General features: G+C 44.9%; 3 protein-coding genes across 9 annotated transcripts; 2 read left to right on the top strand and 1 right to left on the bottom strand.

Annotated features, from left to right (window-relative positions):
• Positions 1-130: 130 nt before the first annotated feature.
• On the top strand, positions 131-13,132 carry LOC125984593 (TSC22 domain family protein 2). 3 transcript variants are annotated; one of them, XM_049746579.2, is made up of 6 exons: positions 131-600; positions 691-2,016; positions 2,101-2,425; positions 6,734-6,808; positions 10,549-10,600; positions 10,750-13,132. In XM_049746579.2, the coding sequence occupies exons 2-6, from the start codon at positions 810-812 to the stop codon at positions 11,191-11,193; spliced, it is 2,103 nt and encodes a 700-aa protein (XP_049602536.1). In that variant the 5' UTR covers positions 131-600; positions 691-809; the 3' UTR covers positions 11,194-13,132. The 3 variants fall into 3 exon arrangements, with proteins under 3 accessions (XP_049602536.1, XP_049602532.1, XP_049602535.1); XM_049746575.2 differs by having other exon boundaries at positions 691-2,425; XM_049746578.2 differs by lacking the exon at positions 6,734-6,808 and having other exon boundaries at positions 132-600; positions 691-2,425.
• Positions 13,133-13,304: 172 nt separating this feature from the next.
• Positions 13,305-16,189, bottom strand: LOC125984609 (UAP56-interacting factor). Of its 3 annotated transcripts, none has more exons than XM_049746623.1 (9): positions 15,993-16,185; positions 15,598-15,732; positions 15,400-15,539; positions 14,945-15,069; positions 14,754-14,820; positions 14,590-14,645; positions 14,418-14,492; positions 14,226-14,352; positions 13,305-14,120 (listed from the first exon to the last, which is right to left on the bottom strand). In XM_049746623.1, the coding sequence occupies exons 1-9, from the start codon at positions 16,048-16,050 to the stop codon at positions 14,028-14,030; spliced, it is 876 nt and encodes a 291-aa protein (XP_049602580.1). In that variant the 5' UTR covers positions 16,051-16,185; the 3' UTR covers positions 13,305-14,027. The 3 variants fall into 3 exon arrangements, with proteins under 3 accessions (XP_049602580.1, XP_049602581.1, XP_049602582.1); XM_049746624.1 differs by having other exon boundaries at positions 14,945-14,991; XM_049746625.2 differs by lacking the exon at positions 15,598-15,732 and having other exon boundaries at positions 15,993-16,189.
• A 177-nt stretch (positions 16,190-16,366) lies between these two features.
• On the top strand, positions 16,367-22,311 carry cpdp (CPD photolyase). Of its 3 annotated transcripts, none has more exons than XM_049746600.2 (10): positions 16,367-16,668; positions 16,995-17,293; positions 17,394-17,542; positions 17,671-17,853; positions 17,928-18,086; positions 18,706-18,904; positions 19,694-19,846; positions 20,864-20,985; positions 21,416-21,575; positions 21,659-22,311. In XM_049746600.2, exons 2-10 carry the CDS (start codon positions 17,035-17,037, stop codon positions 21,805-21,807), a joined length of 1,533 nt encoding a protein of 510 aa, XP_049602557.1. In that variant the 5' UTR covers positions 16,367-16,668; positions 16,995-17,034; the 3' UTR covers positions 21,808-22,311. The 3 variants fall into 3 exon arrangements, with proteins under 3 accessions (XP_049602557.1, XP_049602558.1, XP_049602556.1); XM_049746601.2 differs by lacking the exon at positions 16,367-16,668 and adding an exon at positions 16,675-16,820 and having other exon boundaries at positions 17,020-17,293; XM_049746599.1 differs by lacking the exon at positions 16,367-16,668 and adding an exon at positions 16,675-16,820.
• Positions 22,312-22,799: the final 488 nt, after the last annotated feature.

Genomic DNA, 22,799 nt, shown 5'->3' with positions numbered 1-22,799 from the left:
CCCCCATCCCCGTTCTCAAATGAAGGCTCTGTGACTATGTCATTATCCGTCCTCATTTTTGCGCTATACGGTGTCCGACTTTTCCGCTCGGTACTTGAAGGCAGCAGCAACCGCACTTGTCTACCCGTCATGCACCGCGCTAGCATACGAACATAGCCATCTTGTCACCGAGTCAGGGAAGTAATAACAGTGCGGCTCTCGTCGGTATATCCGCGTTATCCTAAAACAGTGACACTGCGACGTTTATTTCTCCCCTTCCCTCGACCGTAATTGCGTTTATGGTAAGGGAGCGGTAAAGTCATTGGACGGTGCGCTGAGGAGTGCTTTGGTGGAGATGTCTCGCTTACTTGTTCCGACGTAGGGGGGAGTGTACTGCAGCCAGTTGCCTTGACTCGCTAGCTTTTTGCGAGGGCTGCGGGGCCCTCCTCAGCCCTCAAGTAGGTCCCTCCCGTAGCGGTGGTTCCCATTCGGCACTGACCGGGGGACACTAGCAGGCAAGGCAAGGCAGCCAGCCAGCCCGCCCGTCCCCGGACTTTGAAACAACTCCGTCCGGCGTTTGGACATCGTCTGCGTCGTGAACCGCATCCGGGGACCTGAACGGTATGGCGCAGATTCACCTCAGTTACTCTTAATCTTAAAAATGGATCACAGTGTGGAGTTTGGTAACTCTTTGATCAATTCTGACCCCAGAAAACCACACCACCGCCTGATGGACAGGACGTAAATTTGCCTGCGGAGTAATTGTCAGCCTCTCCTTTTCTGGTGGAGCAGGACAGAGAGAGGCACACTCGAGGAATCGGCCTGCCACTATGTCGAAAATGCCAGCCAAGAAGAAGAGCTGTTTCCAGATCACAAGTGTGACTCAGGCACAGGTGGCTGCTATCGGTGGCGCGGACGACACAGAGAGCCTAGAGGACCCGGATGAGTCCCGCGCCGAGGATGTGTCGTCAGAGATGTATGACGTTTCCCGGACTGAGTATGAGGCTGCATGTGACAGGAGTTTGGCTGAAGAAGTGCTGAATACTGTCGGGGAGCCCGAAGCCACGGGAGTCGTGGCGTCGTCGCATTTACCTCACTTCTCTGTGGTGTCAGTCAGTCCCTTGGGGGAGTTTCGGAAAGCGCCGGTGCTGGCTCTTGGCGCACAACAACAACAGGCTGCCCCGACATCCAGTCCCGGTCCTGTAATTGTGTCTGTAAATGTACCTCAGGCCGCTACAGTGGCCAGTCCAGGTCCTCCTGCTCCTGCCGCCTCCACAGTGACTTGTACTTCCCGTTTCAGGGTCATCAAACTTGACCACAGTACTGGCGAACCCTTCCGAAGAGGCCGTTGGATATGTACGGAGTTTTACGAGAAAGAGTCAGACGGTTCTGTCGTGAATCGAACCGTCGATGGCATGAAGCGAGACGCCAGCGTGACATCTGAGGTTGCTGTGGACAAAGACAGTGGGCTGGGGCAGACTGGTGGCTCTGTGGTTGCCCCGGTAACGCACACAAATCAGGCCTCCGGTGCTTCACCGGGGGTCACCCGCATGCATCCGGCGGAGACGTCGGCGCAGCAGAACTTCATCACCCGGCAACATGCTGTCAGCGGGTCTGTCCCGCAGATTGCGCTCGCCAGTAGCAAGCCCGCATCTGTCCCAGTCCAGCCTGCGGTGGCGAGCGTGCAGCCCGCCGCTCCCCAGAGTGTCGGCAACGGATTGCCTCACTTGCAGAAGTCCCCCGTCTTGCCTCCGTCAACCCAGACGCATACTTATCAACTTTCCGTGGGACATGACCTACCTGGACTCGCTTGCGGTCAGTCACTGTCAGTGTCTGGACATTCAGCAGTGCCGCAGTCGATGGGACAAGCGACGTCTCCCGCTATGCCTCAGGGCTCGGCGGGAGTTTCCACCCTCGGTCATTTTGGGGACGTCGCTGGCGGAGGAAAGGGAATACCCGGACAGATAGCTCCGAGCCAGACGGGTGGAACGGCAAGCGTCGCGGCGGGCTCGGCACCGGCTGGTGGATCTGCTCACGGTCAGTACGCTGCCGCTGGACAGCCCAAAGCCCACGCCGTCCACCCCGCAGCTGATGGTGTACAAAATGTGCCTGTCGCTGCAGTGAGCTCCAGCCTGGCCCCTGCTGTGCCTACTGCTGTGCCCAGTGCCTCCGCTGCAGCCGTGCCAAAGGTGACAGACGCTAGTTTGACTCCAGGTCAGGTGAGCCAAGGCAAAGCAGCCGGTGCTTTGGCGGGTCACAGCCTCCTCGCAACCGGATTTGGACAGGTAGAGGGAGGTGGTGTGAGGAAATTGGACGGGGTTGTCAATGCCCAGTCATTTAGGAAGGATCTGGTGAAGCCCCTCATGCCCGAGACCCTGCAGCTCGCCACTCCAACTGTCAACAGCCTGTTTGGAATCCACATACCTGTCGACGGGGATGAGGAGAGGTAACTTTCTACTTAGTCACTTCTTTTTTTTTTTTTTTTTTGTAAACATTGCCCCTTGTGTATTGTTAGAAAGCTCACACTCATGGTGAGATTTACACAATCAACACTGTGTTGTTGCAGAATTGTTGTGGGTCAGTATCACTATAAAGTGCCTTCTTATCAGAATTAATTGGTCTTCATTAAAATGCTCCCACACTGTGCTATGCTAACCTTAGTGTAATTGTTTAGTGGTTATGGTGTGGTAGTTTGCAAAAAAAACACAAAAAAAATCAAAACAGTGAGCGCTTCACCAGTGTGAGTTACAAAAGCACAACATGGACTTTATACATTTAGTATGAAGTTCAATGGGAAACCTCAACTGTTTATGGGGAAAGTCACCTACTAGTGATACTGACTCGGGTATGTAAATGTTCTCTTATTGTGGGTTTACCTTATATACCAAGATTTTCCTCCAAGTGACAATACTATAATAGTAATAATTAAAAAAATATATATACAAGGACTTCCTGTCAGTCTCAGTGAGATGTTCAGGGGATGACAATGTTTCGGAGGAAGTGATAAGAGGAAGGAAATACTGTACGTATATCAGATGTTTCTCACTTGTGCTAAAGTCAAGTTTATTTGTCAAGTTTATTTGTATAGCCCTAAATCACAGACAGTCTCAAAGGGCTTCACATAGCCAAAATTGACAATTATTTTGGCTATGTGAAGGCTATATTGGCTAAAAAAATGGATGTAGGGCAATGCATGGAAGCCAACCAGCACCTCCTCGGCACTTACTCAAAAACACAATCATGCGCATGATTTTCACATTTGAAGTGGTCTTTTGTGTTCATGTCAACTGTTTGAGTTATCGTTCTGCAGAAAATAAGTCAGTCGTTCAATATGGATCACGGCGGACCTTTTCGTGTTATTACGTCGTTGCCCGAAGAAATTATTCTACAAACCAGTGCTAATCATGCTAATCACGTTACAATCAGATGAAACTCATCCCCTCCTTTTAGCTGCTCTCCTCGTCCCTCCCTCCCTCCCTCCTCCTTGTTATTAGCAAAGCCAGGGCTTTCTCTTGAAACAATGACAAATATACTGTAGGTATCGCCGAGCTACTTTACGCTACTTTATGCACCGTTGCCAAATAAGGGCAAGCTTGCACTTTGCCAACGTCGCCTCCGCGGCCAGTCGGCACCATGAAACCCAAATGCGGTGTGGTGTGTAAGCACCCTTTGTTGTTCTCAATGTACGTGCACTTTAAAATTCTGGTGAAACCTTGTATTTTTTTTTCCTTCTGAATTGTTTGTCTCTGAGAACACCCAGCTCCCTAACTTGATAAGAGCAGGGGGGTCCCCTTACCTCAGCAAATCCCTATCGTACAGGGACATGAAGCAGCGCTCTTTCCACTATGATACCCTTTTGCTGATAAGAGCTTTCACAGTGGGGTGTGGCGACCAGCTGCACTTGTCATATGCATTTTCTATACATTCCCTTTCAGGGCCCTCCTGAAATGCTAAAACATCACGTACTGTATCTGCCGGTCACGTGTAACAACCGGCTGCGGCCTTCTCGCAACCCACGGACCAGCGCTTGACAGACGAGTTGAAGAGGTGCTGAATGACATTCCTTTTTTATGCAGATGAGTTGAAGAGGTGCTGAATGACATTCCTTTTTTGATGCAGAAAGCGTGCAATAGTCCACAGAGGAGGAGGAGGAGGGAAACTTGTTGTGTGCTACTTGGACAGGCATTTGAGCTATGCTTTTAGTCACACACTCTGCTCTATTTCTATATTTCCTCTGGCCTATTTCTTTTTCTACCTCATGTAACACAAAGCACTCCTTTTACATCCTTCCAGCTTGATTCATGTGGTGGATGTAAAAAAAGGCTATTAATGAGCAAAGCAAAGCAAAGCGCGCACACGGTTTAAGGTTACTTAAAATCACTGTAAAATGACCTGCTTCACCTTGCCACTGCAGTACTTCAAACTAAATAGCAGCGATACCAAAGGCATGACAACCAAGATGCTGCTTTCATGCTTGGAATACCGTTCACTCTGCCTTGTTTCTTTTGGCAACCCGAGGTGTAAAACGTAAAGCACAACATACAACAACATTGCAATGGGGTGCCAAGAAATACTATTAGCCACTCTTCGTTGACTTGTTTATTGTCCAACATGAAGTATTTTTTTATGGTGATAATAATAATGCATGAGCCAAGTTGCGGTGGCCTTGTCGGAACTGGACTGGCCTCGTATATTCACAGAAAAGACAGTGTCAGGAGATAAAGTGCAATGTGTCTAGTGCAAAGCAGAAGTCAAGTACCACAGCAACATGGCCGCCAACGCAAAGTATGTTAGCTAATTCAATACACAGCAGCCTAATACCACCAATAAGAACACGCCTGCCTGAAAGCGTTTTGTTTTCCAAACTTGGATGCAGAGCCCTAAAGCGACATTCTGCTGTAGCAAAAAGCAGGCGCATTTCATTTACAGTCCATGCCAAGCCAAGGCAGTGTTGTGTCGGTCAGTATTTGGCCGCGTGTTCTCAATGTATCCTCCTTTTGTCTGAATGACTTCATACGTTTAGCTCTTGCTCTCTGTCGGAATGCGCCCTGCGCTCACAAGTTTGGAACTGGTGTGCAACTTCTTGGAATTAGAAACTACTGTCAGTCGGCCCTTGCACTCATCACGTCAACAGAGAATTAGCCTCGGAAGTGAATGGGAGGATGAAAGTTTTAAGCCCGGGTTTTGCCGCGCTCTCTCTCTCCTAGAATCCAGGGAACTCAAACAAGGCAACGGAACCGATTCAAGGTCTGACCTACTTTTTCTCGGACGCAGTAAAACCGCTCATACGAGCGAGTGGGTTGACTTCGTTCAAATCTTTGCTGTGGATTGTGACGAAGAAGCGAAAAATGTTGACGGCCATTTTACGCACTGCAAGAGTTCACGGCACATACTTGAAAAGTAACCAAAAATATTCGGTGGAATGGGAGCATCTATTGCTAAAAATGTGCAGATGTCACATTATCTTTCTGTAACGTAAATGTAACAGTTGACATAAACCCAAGTATTTGATTTTTTGGATGCTTGTGTGTTGCTATATACATATTTGATACTACTGTCACCTGTGTACATTTAGGCACGCAACGAGAGGCGCGTAGCAAACTGCGACCCCCCCCCAGAAACTGAGCCATGGGTTACCTGTATCATCCTACCCAGAGTTTCAGCAGATTGTCTGTTGCTTGAAAACAAGAAAGGATGACTCATTCCAAGTCATCTGACCTTGATCGTTTCAGCCCATTGCTGGCTTTCGCTGAGCTTTGAGGATTTAAACTGTGAAGGGAGAGTTTGTCTCAGGGGGAGTGCTGTGGAATTGCACGTATGTGCGTGTTTAGGGTCTTAAGTATGGTTGCCCACAAAGTAAAAGTGTGCAGAAGCATAGGGGAGGTTTGTGACGGACTGTGTGAGGAAGGGAGTCTGGGTGTGTGTGTGTGTGTTTGTGCGTGTGTGTGCACGTGTGTGTGTTGGGTTTCTAGGAAAAGAGCTGTGTTTGTGCTTACACACATGCTGTAAATCAACTCCTTATTTCTGTGTGTGATGTGTTGCGCTCATGTGTGTCCTTTTGCTCACTAACTTCAGTTTGCTTGGATTTGCTCACTTGTGGTTTATAAAATAATTTTAAAAAGTATGCAAATGTCTGGGGGGGGGGATTTCCTTTCCCTTTTCCAGCACACGTCCGTTACTGTAGGACAGAGTGTTCCCGTAGCCAGATATCAGGAATATCTGCACGTTGGTCACTTCATTAGGTACCCGGTAAACATGACTTTGAATAGATGTAAATTTCACAAAATCATTTTGTGCTTACTGCTAGAAACAGGAATGGTCAGTAAAGAAATATGCTTGGCATCGATTGAGGTTTGCCATTTTCTAGTCGGCTTTGCCTAAATTGTAGTCTCATTTTTATCCAGATTGTGTTTGTACTGGGTTGACCACGTTCCATATTGCGAGAGCAGAAAAATGGAGAAAGGTGATCTTCAGTCAAGCCTACTAGTGGTGAACATCTTGAAGACTTGATGGAACTGCCCTTCCTTTGTGTTCCTTTGCGGTGCCACTTTGCGGTGCCACTTTGCGGTGGCACTTTGCGGTGCCACTTTGTTGCACGTAATCCACGTCCAGTTGTTTTTTCCCACAAATTGTCATGAGAGCAATTGCTGTTTCTAAAAACAATCTTATGCCATCACACAATCATCTTGTTTCCCCTAATTCATCTGTCCTTATTTCTTTTTCTTTTCCCTTTTCCTGAATCTGGCTGACACAGGAACCCCTCCAAGGCTTTCTACAAGGCCTTCCAGTCTGGCACCAGATTAAGGGACTCAAAGGCCCACAGTGATAGGTACAGTACGATACTGGAATGGAGTGACCCCCGGGGCCTTGCAAGAGTGCAGTGCAGCGCAGCGATGTGTGTGCAGTGTTTTGTTGGGTAGCCCGGCGCTTTTGCTCTTTGCCTCATGCATGAAATGAGTTGGGGGGTAAAAGCTTGGCAGCAATTGGACAATACTTCTCAATGAGATCTTTGTCTCTCTCTCTCTCTCTCTCTCTCCGATATTCTCACTCTTCTCCCTCTTGCACGTTCTCTGACACACTGTTGCATAGTGCAAGCTCTAAAAAAAATCACATCCAGAACAGAACGGTGCATCAACACCACCACCAAAACGCTGACATCCTCACAAAATGTTGTTTCCAAGACAAGTTGGCATGGCTAATCTCATTGGGGAGATTAGTTTAGGAAGCAGCTCCGAATGGTGACGTGTAAAACACTCGTACACTTTTAGCATTGGCATCAAGTTTCACTTCCCAGTAAGCAAGCTGCTGCAACCCTTTATAACCGACCGCGCTGGTCATATTACAGCTCGTGTGGCGTGAATGAATTTTATTCTTCAGGTTCCCTTCCACCTGTAACTTCTCAACCAAATGCTCAACTTGAGCTAAATTCAGTACTCTGCTTCTCATAGTTGCATTTTAAATTTACAGCACTAGAGGTACGTACTGTGATGAATCGACAATGAATCGATGATCAAATTGCTCATTATTTTTTCCCTGAATCCTTTCATATCGCTTTCATTTGAAATTGTCCTGACGCGTCAGCTTCTCAGAAGTCATAATCCAATTTTTGTAGTCTTCCATGAAAACGAAGCAATATAAAGTGGTTGCTTTTAATTTGGAAAACAATGACCAATATTTTTGCCTTTTCGCCCTCCTGACATGTTATATATATATATATTTACATATTTTACATTCTCAGATGACAAGGTGAACTATAAGAGAGGTAGTTCCCATCCTCATCCTCAGGCGTCTTATCCCAGTAGCCCCTTTCGGGTGATTGACCTCTCATACATTTCCGCCGTTTACTTTGTACACTCTCCCGACCCGACGAATTACACTGCAAGTTTTGTTTTGTTTTGAAAGTCAGCCACACAAACAAGTTATTTGTTGGTTTGACATGCAATCTGCAGGCTTAAACAAGATCATGTGTGTCAGGGGACGCAGTCTTGCCAAGCTTTCTCAGACGTTTTCTCTCTTCTGCACAACAAAACACAAGTCATTCACTCTGCTGCCTCAAAAGTCTTTGCCTTGTGCCAGCTATTCCTGGAAGTTCTCTCAGTTCCAGATGCTGTCCAAATATGGCTTGGGCTTTGGCTTGATGGCCATGTCAACTTGCTTGATTGTTTGGGCCAGTGCTGGTTTAGGCAGTGCCACCACCTCAAAAGGCTTCATTTGGGACCCTGTTCTAGATATTATTATTATTATTATTATTATCGCGGCAAACTGACAAATGGTGACATTGTTCTTGTGTCATGTGTTTATTGTAGCGCCCCCGAGTGGCGAAAGAGTGCTCAGTGTTTAATTCTTGACATTTGATTCCATTTTCTATGAACGCTTGTCTTTCTAAGCTCATACTGCCGAGGGCTAGCTATTTTTCTTGTTAAAATACACATTGGATTTTTGCTTTGTTTTCATTTCATTGGGGAACGATGATTTAAGAGACATTCATTCTAGTTTATGTAACATACGGTTGTGTAACTACTTTGGGGGGCCTTCATATACTATCATTTATGTGAAATATGGAACTTGTGGCTCCTATAGTGTACATTCCTGCATGTGAGTCATGTGAGGCGTGTGTGCGTTTGTCTTTCGAGTCAGTAAACGTCTCAGTCTTTTGCACAAGCGCAATGCACGTAACCCACGTCTGTCGTCTCCAATGAAATCTGGCGTATCGGATAAATGATGTGACAGTTTGACGAGAGCGCATCGTGTATCCCCCCCTCAGCCCGGCCTTTTGACTACTGCCAACTGAAAACACTACTGACCTCACTCCCATAAAATGAAGGGCATTAAGGAACAGAACATCTTGTCCTGAAAGGGAGAATAATTGGGCTTTTTTTTTTTTTTTTTTTTTTAAGCAAAGGCTTTCTTTTCTATGCTGCTGACTGAATACAATTTTTTTTTTTTTTTTTTCTCAAGCTTTTTGTTTTCTGGCAAATAGCATGAGGCAGTTAAAATGAGGGGGGGGGGGGGGGGGGAATCTGTGGCCTAATACCTCACTAGCACTTAAAATAACACCAAATTTAGCCCAATATTATGGAGGCGGTTGGAAATTCGTAAGAGGTGGCTACTTGCAAATTGTGTATGTAGGAAAGAGCCTAATGTACATTAGTATTCCCATTTGTCAACAAATAGCAACATGCAATTTTACTGTTCATTTTCTGGCCAGCAGAGGGCAGTCACGGCCTGAGGCATTTTCCATTGGGGGGGAAAAGTGTCCTTGTATTGTGGAATTAAAAATCCTTTCTCTCAATGCAAAATCTGCATTCAAATCGATGAACTGTCAAGCTCTTCAAGTAATCATATTTTGGCCAATTCCTTAAAGTGGATTTTTTACATGGTGAATGGGTATTTTCATGGCTGAAAATAATTACCAAAACACTTGTTTGAATTTTTTTTTTTTTTTGTTTATCCACGTGCCCGCGTGGGTTTTCTCCAGGCACTCCGGTTTCCTCCCACATCCCAAAAACATGCCTGGCACTCCAAATTGGCCCTGGGTGTGAGTGCGAGTGTGAATGGTTGTTCGTCTCTGTCTGTGTGCCCTGCGATTGGCTGGCAACCAGTTCAGGGTGTCCCCAGCCTACTGCCCGATGACTGCTGATGTCTCAAGTCATTAAGGACAAACTCTTCAATCAAATCAACACATCTAATTCATTAGATTAATTAATTAGCTCCAGCACGCCTGCGATCCCTGTGGGGACAAGCGGTATAGAAAATGGATGGATGGATGGATGGATGGATGGATGGATGGATGGATGGATGGATGTTAGTTAGTGTTCAAACTCTGCATAGTGTTAAAGCGCCTTATAATATTATTCGATGTACTTTCCACGTGTAAAACCTGTCACACTATTTGACGAACACTGAGGCCTAGTGTATTTTCATGTCGTTCATGATGCTGGTATTTGGCAAGCTCAGTAATGTTTCATTCAGGTGGTGTAAAATGTTAACTACTAAATGTCTAACTTACTATGTAGGGTTACTAGTGATGAGGGAGCGATTTTGACCGCAGCCACTCTCACTCCCTCTCTCCCGAGCAGCGGGCTCATGTTTCTTTCTTCTAAATGTGGTGACACTAAATGCCTCCCGTGTGCCACCGTGGCTTTCTTTTCCGCAACTGCCCACGAAGCGGTCGGTGCCGGCTCACGAAGCATGCCGTGTAGATTTTCCTACAAGGTCCACTGCTGTCCCGCCGGCCCGGCCCGGGGCGGGACGAGCCCGCTGCTGTCCCCTCGTCCGCCTTGCGGGTAATTTCATGCGGCTGCACGGCTGCAAAGCTAATGGCTTCAAACTTGCTGCTTTTAGATGCGTGCGGTGGGTTAGTTTGGCTCTCACAACAAAAGGGCCATGTGCGTTATTTGCACGAACCGAGTCTGTTGTTTACCTTAAGACCTGACCCACATTTGATTGGGAGTAGCATGTGACCTAGATGTGTAATGTGATATGTGATTTGTTGAAATCCAGATTTCCAAACAAGATATTTGTGTTTTGTGAATCCAAACTAAGTTTTCTTCCTCTTCTTTGTTACAGTGCCTCTGGAACTAATATTGTTGCCATTGATAATAAAATAGAACAGGCCATGGTGAGTACTTGCTTTATAAGTGATATTGAAGTATTTATTTCATAATATATATGAGTCAATTAAGTTTTAAGGTTAATCATGGATCCAAATCACATTCTAAGTCAAGGTCGCACTATATCAGACGCTCTGTGTCTCCTAAATGCCACCAGGACCTGGTGAAAAGCCATCTGATGTACGCCGTGCGGGAGGAGGTGGAGGTCTTAAAGGAGCAGATCAAAGAGCTCTTTGAGAGGAACTCTGTGCTGGAGCGCGAGAATGCCGTGTTGAAATCTTTGGCCAACAGCGAGCAGCTCTCGCAGCTCCCCGCCCAGTCTGCGGGCTCTTCGACCGGCCCGGCAGCGCAGCCGCCCCAGCAGCCTGCGGCCGGGCCTCCGCCTCAAGAGCAGCCTCAAGCGCAGCCTCAAGCGCAGCCTCAAGCGCAGCCTCAAGCGCAGCCTCTGCTCCAGCCTCTGCTCCAGCCTCCGCTCCAGCCTCCGCTCCAGCCTCCGCTCCAGCAGCAGCAGCAGCAGCAGCAGCAACAACCACCCACGGTCCCGCAGACTCATCCTCAGCTCGACGCAAGCCAACAGCAACCCAACGTCACCTCCGCTTGAAAAGCCGCGCTACGGTTGTGGACAACCACAAGACACGTTACAATTACAGTCAACCCCCGCTGATGGAGCCCTGCCAACAATTGTGATGCCAAACCAAAACTTGGAATCTCACTTGAAACTCATTATTGCCCATAAAAGTGAAAAGTTTACAGGTTCTTTGATTTACAGCAAATGCAACAGCCGTAATATAAATAACTTACTTCTTTTAAAGTGCTTTGACGTAACTGGAGAGCATTTGTTAGCTCAAGCAAGACTCTCCGCTAACAACCCAACCCAAGCTAAGCATAGCATCACCACGTCACCATACTAAAATGAGGGATAGCAGGCTCAAGCAAGGAACACAACGGTTGAATTCATAATAGGAGTTTGAAGCAGAAATTTCAGGGGCATTCATTTCTCTGCCTTTTGGTGGCTTTTGCAGTTTGTCTGCTCCAACCAACCTGTTGATGATACTAAGCCCATACGCCACTTCCCTGTGACAAGATCCATTTTGGCCTTGCTGAATTCTTGGAAAGAAAGAGTCGCGTCCATGGAACGCCGCCGCATCTGTCGTTACTTGTGGATCAACCCTTCCATCGGTCTTCTGCTGTCAAGTGTTTTATTTATTACAGGGGCTGCTACATTCATCAATTAATTGAATGAAACAATAGCCCTCTCTCCCTTTTTATTTTTAATTTTTTTTTTTTTTTAAACAGTGTTTGGTAAAAAAATTGGCCAACCCTCCCCGGTAGGCAATGCTTTACAACAGGGGTTCTCAAACTGGAGTCTGGGTCAAGAAAATAATGTTCATTATTTATGTTGTTGGTTATGGCTGTTTTCTCAGATATAGGCAGCCCTTCAGTGGGCCAAGGAAAATTAAGACACACCAACAAACAAACAAACAAACAAAAAGCAGATTTCGTATTTTCTGTCTTTCAGTTGAAGAGCCTTTAATTGTTCTGCCTGTCGTGATATGACACTGGCACAGAAAATGGCTAATTTAGCGGTACGCATAGTAGTTGCATTCAATTGCCGTTACGATTGTAATTATGACGTAATCCTTGTTTTGTTTTCTTTTCTTTTCACCTGACCCCAGAAAGTTTGAGAACCCTTGCCAATTTTGAGTTAACCAGACTCAGTGTGAATGTATGTTATTAAATCCTAAAAAGCCTTGACCGGTGACTCCTCCCTCACCTGCTGATATCAAATCTGATCCGGTGCCCAACCTGATGCTGAAGTTGTGAATTGGTATTGCCACACCTTCACTTGAGTGGAGGGAAAGCTGTGAAATAATTCAACCTACTTTGTAACCAAAGATGCAAAGCTGTGTCAATTGAAATCATTTTTTATTTATTTTTTATACACCCACGTACACTACTCGGAGAACTATTGGCATTTGGGGTGAGTCAAAAATGGCCTTTCTGTGACCACCTGGTCTCGATGACTCGTACGTCGGTGCCTTTCTGTGCCCCTTCCGGTCTCAGAAATGCACAGAAGCGGACTGAGTGCATTCAAAAATGAACTTCAAATTAAATTCACCTGGAAATGATCCAGTTAATTGTTAGCTTCATGGAGAAATATCGCCCAAATCCCTAACTTTCCTAGTAGTGTCTATTCTTTGTTGTTTTACCTGTGACCCATCACAAAATATGTTCGTTGCCATTCAGCATGTTCTGTAACCTTCAAACCACTTTCTTACCTCATTTTTATTCAGCACTCTTATTGTAAGACAGTCTGTGAACAGTGGAAGTGGAGAGGGGGGTGGGGGGGATTCAATCACAGAGTTGACGCCAGCAGTGAGAAAAAAAACAAAAGAAAACTAGTGTTAACTGACGCTAGTCACACAAAATTAAGTGAGCCATGTTTTGTTCATTGAAATAGTGTTTGCATTTCATATGCCAATAGTTTTGTTACATTGCAAATGTTATTGTATTTAAATAAAAGCAATATTCAAATTCTAGACGAGTTTGCTTTTGGGTTAGTCACCACCACTTTGACTAATAGTTTACAGACATGAAAATTTGTGCTTATTGGATTTTTAACAGACAGATAATGTCATTTTACAAAACATACAAAGGCCACACAATAATCTCTACTGCACCATGTCAATGTCACATATAAGATTGGCAACATTTAATTTCAGATGTCATTTTATTTGCAGCAAAGCAGGCAGCTTACATAGACTGCGACAGTAAAAGGAGCTGCAGTGTCAATTGGATTTGTTTGGGTTTCAAAGTATATTTTTCTTTCATCTATTTGAGCCACTTTTAGCTTTTGTTATATTTGATCATTTTACGGATTGTGCTTTGCATCAGCTCCGGTTTGTTGTATAAAGCTGAACTGAGTCAAATGAAAAGGTGACGAGGAATGTCTTTGAATTGACGAAATTGTACAAACAAAAAAAAGACACTGCGGTTCAGTTGGCATGTTCTCCCCGTGCCCGCGTGGGCACTCCGGTTTCCCCCCGCATCCCAAAAACACGCTCTGTAGGCCGATTGAGCGCTCCGAATTGCCCGTACGTGTGAGTGCGAGTGCGGATGGTTGTTCGTCTCTGCGTGCCCTGCGATTGGCCGGCCGCCGGTTCAGGGTGTACCCCGCCTACTGCCCGATGACTGCCGGGATAGGCTCCGGTGGGGACAAGCGGCACAGAAAATGGATAGATGGACATTGCAGTTCTTAGTACATCAGCAACAGAAAGCCCAATGGTTGAACGTACATGCAACTGTATAAAATGTCTACAGGAACCCACATGGTTGTGTTTTGTGCTCAGTTGACACTTGGGGGGGGGGAGTGAATGAGTCCGCACATGGAGAAGTGTCGGTCGGGCTTCTGTGGGCTTTCGTTCTTCCTGCAGCCTAGTCCACTATAACAAATCTTTTGCCTTTACTTATTTGTGAACGTCGTTCTTTGAAGATGCGGAATCTTTCATTCAAAGTCATTGACGTTTGCTTTTGGGAGGATCAAAAGAAAAAAAGCGTGACGTGTTAGCTCATCCAGTGAATTTTAGGCTCACCCTAAAACTGTCAGCCTCAGGTCAACGTTCTATAACTTACTGCTTTCCCAACACTGTTGATGTCAAATTTGAGAGGAACTCCCTTTGGAATTTTCGTCTCTGACGTTTCCACGTCACTGATGGCCAAGCAAGCCGTCACGGCGTGCAGAGTCCAAGCGGAAGGAGGCCTACGGAGAGAAACCAGGTCAAACAAGTCATTAGCCAGAATTGTTCTGTGTTGCAGGAGTCTTACTCAGGCTGAGTCATGGCCCTGGGATTGTCTATGGAAACAGTCAAGAATCCAGTGCTACTTGTTGATGCCCGCCACCTAGTGGATAAATACAATCGACGGTTTGGGATTTCCTAATCAGTTGTCAGTTTGTCAGGATTTTGCCGGACAGCGATGATATTGAACAACAACTCACGGTCGAGTTCTGATGTTAAGAGTGTGAGAATTTGGCTCCTGCGCCAAAGTTTGCACCTGATGTGGAGTAAAAAACAGCATGTTAAATAACTGCTTCTCACACAATATGTTTGGATGGATGGATGGATGGATTCATCCATTCATCAGAAACACTCATCCTATTACTTTGAGTCCTCTGCGATGAAGAAATGTTGCCTGGCGTGCATCCGTCCGATGCACGGAAGGAAGACGTCTTCATGAAAGGGAGACAGAAAAATGAATGCCGTTCCATACGCAGTCGTTGATTTTTGGAAAAACAACACATAAGAGGTCCACTCCAATCAGCTTTGGTAGATGAGTAGCAAAGGTTTTCTCACCGTGGCCGCAGTTGAAATGGTCTGTTGACTAGCGTTCCGCTGGAGTCCTTGTTTGTGTACAAAGCCGAAATCCCAACATTTCTTTCAATGCAGCGATTGTATTGAAAAAAAGGTTGGCTCTTTTGCTTTGTTTTCCCAAAAGAAACAAAACGTTTGTCACTTTTTCCATGAAAAACAACTAACAATACTGCCGTTTCTTGAACAGTTGTAATGCCTTTGTGTAGTTATGGCTCACGCATGAAGAAATGATGATGCCAAAATGTAATAATTCGCATTCTATTTCATTAGCTCATTCTTGTACGTATGTTTGGTCACATGACAAACTAACCAAAAAGCAAATTGTCCATGTCCCGTTACTCAAAGTGAATAATTGATCACCCAAACTTTGTGGTGCGCAATGATCATTATTACATGTAAGGGATGAAAGGGTGTGAATACGTCCTGTTACAAGTCACCTGACCGGGTCGCCTGAGGTGGGTCGTATTCTTTCGAGCTGCCGGACGGGTGACGACCCCCTGACCTCTCTGCACACCCGGCGTGACCCGAGGAGTTCTCAATTTAGTTGCTGCTCCTCCTCCACCTCGTAACACGCCGCCTGCAACGTAATAGTAGGTAGGGATGTGCCGACAAGGCAATATTAAGGAGAAATATACCGTTGCCGTTTATGGACCAAGTTTTCATGTTTCCTTGCGTTACAGGAGTCCTTTGCCGACGACGTGTTTGTTGACTTTTGTAGGGTTGTTTCCTTTTTGTGTGTTGCTCTTTTTTATTCAACCGAATTATGTCATCTGCCAAAAATCAAACGGAAGAGCAACGTTAACAGACACCGGTAAAGTCATAGAAGTGGCCTTCCTTTGCAATGTATCTAATCATCAACAAAATGTATATGACTTGTTTGTTTTCTTCCAGTCTAATCTAATTGCATGTGTGAGTAAAACGGCGTACTGCGAAGTTAAATAAATGAACTGAACCCAGTTGACTGACAGCAACAGCGAGGGAGGGAGTGAGGGAGGGATCCATTTTTAGGCATCCATGCTGAGGACCTTACCTAATGACATGTCCACTTTATCGCGAACCAACGGCTTTTTAAAATTGCCTTCATTCATCCCGAAGGGAAGCGCGAACAAACGCGTAAAATAAATCGTGATGTTTGATTCTGTGAACCCTTTCAAGCTGAATTCTTGTCCGACACCCTCCCCACCACCCGAACGTAAACTGCGCTACGCATGCGCGAAAATTAGTGTTGCATTGTGGACAATGAAGTTTAGAAGGTAAGCCGGAAGTGGGTTCGGCTGCGTCCCATTTAGTCCGTCATAGCTAAAAATTAGTGTTGCATTGTGGACAATGAAATTTAGAAGGTAAGCCGGAAGTGGGTTCGGCTGCGTCCCATTTAGTCCGTCATAGCTAAGAACGGGCTAGGTAGCGAGATAGATTTAAAAAAAAAAAAAAAGTACAGAACAACTAAAACCCCAAATAAACCGCATCATGGCAGAATATATGGGCCAAACATGCTGAAGGAATTTGTTTTTAGTAGTCACTCTAATTTTACAGCAAAACGAGAGGTCGTTAAGCGATGTAGTACACTTCCTTTTTTTCATACTGCAGCACATTCTAGCTTTTTTTTATGCGCGACTTCGCTCGGTCTGGCTGAATGCGAGTAGTCGCGTCTCGCCAAATAGAACGCAACCCAGGGTGTTACCAAATATTCACGTCATTACTCAATCGTAAGTTGTTGTTGAAACGCAAACCACTCGCCGCTTCATTTTGAACGTTAGAAAACACGAACGAATGCACATTGCACTTCATTCGAAAATACTGTATTCTCGATTTTTTGTACCTCATTTTCACCGTGCATGAGGCATCGTGTTACAAGGACGTAAGTTGGAACACGAGTAAACGCTCACTGCTGAAATGAATGTCTTTTGCATAGTTGTTACGATTTTATTGTCCGTTTTTAGTGTTGTGCGTTCTGTTGTATTTTTTCTTATAATGCATTGTCTTGTTTTCTCATGTTGTATTCTATTTTCTCATTTATCTTCTCATTTCACAGCTCCTTTTTTTCTTTCCTTACCAAGTCATTCACGACCATCATGTCAGGCAAAAAGCGCAAAGCAGCTGGGGCCGCCGCTGCTGAGTGCAGCGCGAAGCAGCTGAAGTTGGCCTCCACTAAGGAAGGTAATAAGGTGAAAGCATCAGGATGGCTGCAAGACCTTGTCAAACAACAGAGAGATGACAACAAGGACATGAAAGTCAACAAGAAACGTGTTCGAGTCATATCAGACACGCAAGAGGCAAAGCAGGACTCTGAAGGGGTCCTCTATTGGATGCTGAGGGACCAGAGAGTACAAGGTTAACTAACACATGATCGCATGCACTGAGAACAAAAAGCATTCAGTCAGCTCCTCCTTTTAGTCATTTGAATAACACATGGATATTTGTTTTTCTTTAGATAACTGGGCATTGATCCACGCCCAACACCTTGCCATGAAAAAGAAGCTGCCTCTGCACGTCTGCGTCTGCTTGTTTGTCCCCAAATCAGAGTTGTCCACCCTGAGACATTACAGTTTCATGCTGAAAGGTCTGGAAGAAGTTGAAAAGGTACAAAAACCACATCTATATTTAGCACTGCGTCATTTAGAACAGCATATTTCAAACATAGCCAAACCTGTTGCAATCTGTCCACATGAATCATTTTAGTATATTTCATTGCCGTTGTCATCACACAGGAATGCAAATCTCTCGACATCCAGTTCCATTTGCTGCACGGCTCTGCGGCCGAATCGCTGTCTGGCTTTGTGTCCGAGCGCGGCTTTGGGGCAGTCGTGACGGACTTTTCACCTCTCAGGGAGCCTCTCAAGTGGTTGGATGATGTCAAAAAGGCTCTTCCGGATGGTGTTCCACTCATTCAGGTAACTGGATTTGGCTTAGCTGCAATTCCCTGAATATTTTCAGTTTTAATTGGGCACTTGATTTTGTTCTCCAGGTTGATGCCCACAATATTGTTCCGTGCTGGCTAGCATCTCCTAAACTTGAATATGCTGCCAGGACAATCCGGGGGAAAATTACAAAACTTTTACCAGAGTTCCTTACTGATTTTCCTGTGGTTGTGAAGCACCCCCACGCGGCAACAAAAACCACTAAAGTAAGTTCAAACACTGTTCTCTTGTGTGGTATTATTTCAGAAATGTCTTAGGTTTAGGGCAGCGGTTCTTAACCTTGTTGGAGGTATCGAACCCCGCCAGTTTCATATGCGCGTTCACTGGACCCCTCTTTGCTGAAAAATATTTTTTTTTTTTTTCAAATTCAAGACATCAATGTTTTTACCGGTGCACAAAATGAGCCATGCATGAACATCACCTTGTTCAAAGAACAAAACCAACATAGTGCATGAACACACAAAAAATGACACACCTGTGTGACTTGTGCTGTTGCCTTTTGCGAGACCAGTTCAGATATGCGTCATCAGAAATGTACGTGATAGATGGGTGTGTTCGGACCTCCACAGTGGAGCCTCTGCCAAACCCCTGAGACTGACACACCGAACCCCTAGGGTTCGATTGAACCCAGGTTAAGAACCGTTGGTTTAAGGTTAACGTTATTTATTGAAAAATGATGACTATCTTCCCTCTGTAAAATATTATTAATATCATCACAAATGTAACAAGATTACATCTTTTGTTTTTCTTCAATGATTAGGATGTTAATCTACTCCTGACTGAACCGATGTAATCACATTCCCCCCCCCCCCCCCTTCCCCGCAGCTAGTAGATTGGGCCAAAGCAGTGGCTTCACTGCAGGTGGACAGAACTGTGGACGAGCCGGAGTGGGCCCAGCCAGGCACCATGTCGGGAATGGCCATGTTGGAATCCTTCATCGACGTTCGCCTCAAACTGTTCGGCACTCACCGTAATGACCCCAACGTTGCTGCGCTCAGCCAACTCTCTCCTTGGATCCGCTTTGGTTAGTAGAAACCCAGTAGAAACACGAGTTCAACGCTTATACTATATTCAAGCTTTCTAAGTGCTCGGAACTCAAGACAAGAAATCATCCAAATGACGGTCCGTATCTTAAAAAAATATATATAAATCGATTCACTTGTGAGTCGAAATACTACTGTACAAAATGCAGCATCTACTTACTGTCAATAAAGAAACGGAGTGAACTTTTAAAACCCAAAGTCTCTTTTAGCTCCCTCAGAATGCCCAAAAAAAAAAAAAAAAAAAATTGAACGGCTGGCTGTACATCAGCTTTAAAGTGCGGAATGGGGCTCACTCGATAAAAAGGCATTCTGCGTAAATGGATCTCTAGCTAGCCTGACGATGCCGTCACTCTACGCCGCCTCTATCCATAATGCCACTGACTCTGTGGCAATTTCCCGCGCCATCATGCAGCTTGTCTCTTTTCCTCAAACCACTGGAGTGCTCTTCTATTGATTTCTCCAGAGAGCCAATGGTCTCAGCGGTGTATCATGAAGAGGCATAAGTGCTTGTCTCTTGCATCCACGTGCCATAAGCACGGTTCAGTTCTACCGTTGAACCCTTTTTTTATCGCGGGAAATATGTTCCAGACCAACCGTGGCGGATAAAAAATCTGTGATATGAATAGACCACAGAGAAATATTTTTGTTCTGGTTTTACGCGTCTCTCAGGCTTAACACATTTAATCGTGTTTCAATCTCTGATATAGCGTAAAGGGTTGTTCGACGCTGCTTTCTGATGTTCTGATTTTTTTTGTGATTGATGCCATCAGGACACGTTTCTGCCCAGCGTGTGGCACTGCAAGTCCAGCGTGGCGGGAAGGACGCCGGTCAATCAGTCGCACCCTTCATCGAAGAGCTGGTGGTGCGCAGAGAACTGTCGGACAACTTCTGCTTTTACAACGGGAATTATGACAGTGTGAAGGGTCAGTTGAGATCTTTTAAGTCTCGTTGCCAATTACGGCCTGAAAGAAGAACTTTGCGCGAGGGGTTGAAAAAAAAGTACAAAAAACGAGGCCCTGCCATCATGAAAAGGGGAAAAACAAATTCAATTGTTCTTATTATAAAATCATTTTCCTTTTCATTCTGAACCCAAATTGCTGAATTCATAGAGTTCTTTTAAAACCGAAGACGATTTGCTCGGAGGAGCCAACGTCCTGTCTGGCCTCCTCTGAGGATTGCGTCGTCACACGGCTGCCTATGTTGAATAGTATAATATCTTGTGGGTTTTTTTGTCATCTGACTGTAACGTCGAGATCGTACGGAGGTAACGAAAAAAGACAGGGAGTGCTAGTGATCCCGGGATGTAGAATAAGAGATCTCCAGTTCAAATTGACAGCGAACAACTGAGGAGCAGTCGTCCATTTGTTTCGTTTTACATTCGGGTTTTTTTTTTTCCCTCCGTTTTTACATTTCGTTTTACAATGGAGGATTACATATCCAAAGGATTTTCAACTATGTATTTTCGGTCAAAGCAGGAGGCCATCAATAAAGGAAGAGCGACTCCGGAGTTAAAAGGTTTGATTCGGACAACGGGACTTCGGAACGGAGTGGTACGCACGATCGATAACAAGCTGATTTGATTTCATGTGCTTTATTGAGTGTTTTAATGCGTGAAGACTGCTGATATGAGATTTGAATTCAAATAGTTCAAATGAAATAATGAATAAGCCATACTAGAGCAGCTTTCCCCAAGCTTTTTTGCGACACGGTTAGGTGCCGGACCAATTTTACCGGGGGGGCGACGACGTCAGTGCCTCCCCAGTCATGAACCTCACCGAGCGCACGTCACTGGACTTAACCAATGTCTGGTGCCAATTGAAACAACAAAATCTACATTCTTGCTTAATTTAAGGATGGAATAAAAGTGAATGTTAAGGAATGAACAGTTTTTATTTTTAAATGTGTCAACATTTATTTTTTATGCTGTTTCTTTGATCCAGGTGCTTACGAATGGGCTCAAAAGAGCTTGAGCGATCACGCCAAGGATAAACGGCCATATCTGTACACCCGAGAGCAACTGGAGAAAGCCAAGACGCATGACAAACTGTGGAATGCAGCTCAGGTATCACATTTGACTCAAATTTGAGGGAGAATATTATGCAATTGAGCAGTTCTGGCTTTTAAAGCTGTGGGCTAAAATGAATTGAATCCATCAGCTGGTACAATAAATTGTGGCAGGTGAATACAACCAGTTGAGGCTATACCCGGCCGGCGGCCTCTCACCAAAAGTCCAGGCTCCAGCACAGAAGTTGAATAGATGGAAATCGTGGAAAACCTTGTAATTGCTCGTTTACAAATAATTGTGTCTCCGGGGCACCTGCCGAGCCATCCGGTGTGAAATGAACAGACAGACATTTATTTGCGAGCAGCCGTCCGTCCGTCTCTGTCGTCAAAACCTGTTCATCTTTTGCTTTTCTGCCCAGTATTGACATAAGAACGTAAGTCGGAGACGCAGTATTGTCGGTGACCGACGGTCGCCTCCTTTTTTTTAGTACCAGATGATCTCCGAGGGCAAAATGCATGGTTTCCTGCGAATGTACTGGGCCAAAAAGATTCTCGAGTGGACTTCTTCACCAGAGGAGGCGCTCTCCATCGCTCTGTATCTCAACGATCGCTATGAGCTGGATGGCCAAGACCCCAACGGATTTGTGGGTACGCCACAGGACCTTTTTCTTCGTACGTTAAGCCAATTGCCGTTTCCTTTACTGATTGCACTCTTTGGTCTTCCCGTTTAGGTTGTATGTGGTCCATCTGTGGCATCCACGACCAAGGATGGGCAGAGAGAGACGTTTTTGGGAAGATCCGCTACATGAACTACAAAGGCTGTCTTCGCAAGTTCGACGTACCCAAGTTTGAGAAAAAATACTGTCCCAAAGGTCTTTGAGAGACCTGTTTTCTCGGTTTGGGCCTGGAGATTACAGAGACATCTTGTGACATGTAAGTCAAAACCTTGCTTCTTATATTGTAAGTGTCCATATCTGTATCTGGATCATTAGACTTTTTTTTTCCCTCCATAAATGTATATGAACAATGCTTTACGCATTTATTAGACCACCTGTCAAATGACACGTCCATGGGAAAACGTGATTTGAGATACAAATATTTTGAATAACAAGCGTGGTCACGGAACAAATCCATCTGGCATCACACTACTTAAATATTTCCTCATTTCTTTGAAAAACTGTAGTAAATTAGAACGATATTTTGTATTATTTAAACTTGAATTATAATTGAAAACCCTTTGCTTGTGTATTCACCTTATCTTAAACATAAAATATGTTTTTGGTCATTTCTGATGGCGGTCTCATAAATTTGTGAAGGACTGTATAAGCTACACATTATTTTTCAGACTGTTTGTTTTTAAGAATAAAAATGTGTTTCCCAAAAATTTGAAGTATTTGTGAAAAAAGAACACTTAGAATATAATCATCGGTCGGTTTGTTAATTGAAGGGATTTCTCACGTCCATATTAACTCATTCCTCACCGACTCCCAATGTCTACAATATGAGTTGCATCATGATTGCACATATTTCACAAACAGTATGAATCGACTCTGGGCTGTTTGTAATTTTTGAATCATAAAGCAACTGGATCTTGTTTTGCACTAATTAGCAGGAAAGGATCTATACACTGCAGGCCTTTGCTGCAGTAAAATGGACTTGAGTGTTAAAAGAATATTACAAACTTATTTTAAACCTAAAGTAATACCACTACTAGAAACTCCAGCACTCTCAGAAATCCTGCTTGAGTTTTGACTAACCAATTCATTCAGTCTTACATCCTGTTTGTCATTTATTCCCTTGGACGTCATGTCAAAGGTCTTTAGATCAGTCATGGGCACGGTCCAACTCTCCGCATCACATTCTGAACGAGTG

This window comes from Syngnathus scovelli, chromosome 17 (genome assembly GCF_024217435.2).
Source record: "Syngnathus scovelli strain Florida chromosome 17, RoL_Ssco_1.2, whole genome shotgun sequence".
In the NCBI taxonomy this organism is placed as follows: Eukaryota; Metazoa; Chordata; class Actinopteri; order Syngnathiformes; family Syngnathidae; genus Syngnathus; species Syngnathus scovelli.
This window is presented reverse-complemented; position numbering and strand designations above follow the sequence as displayed.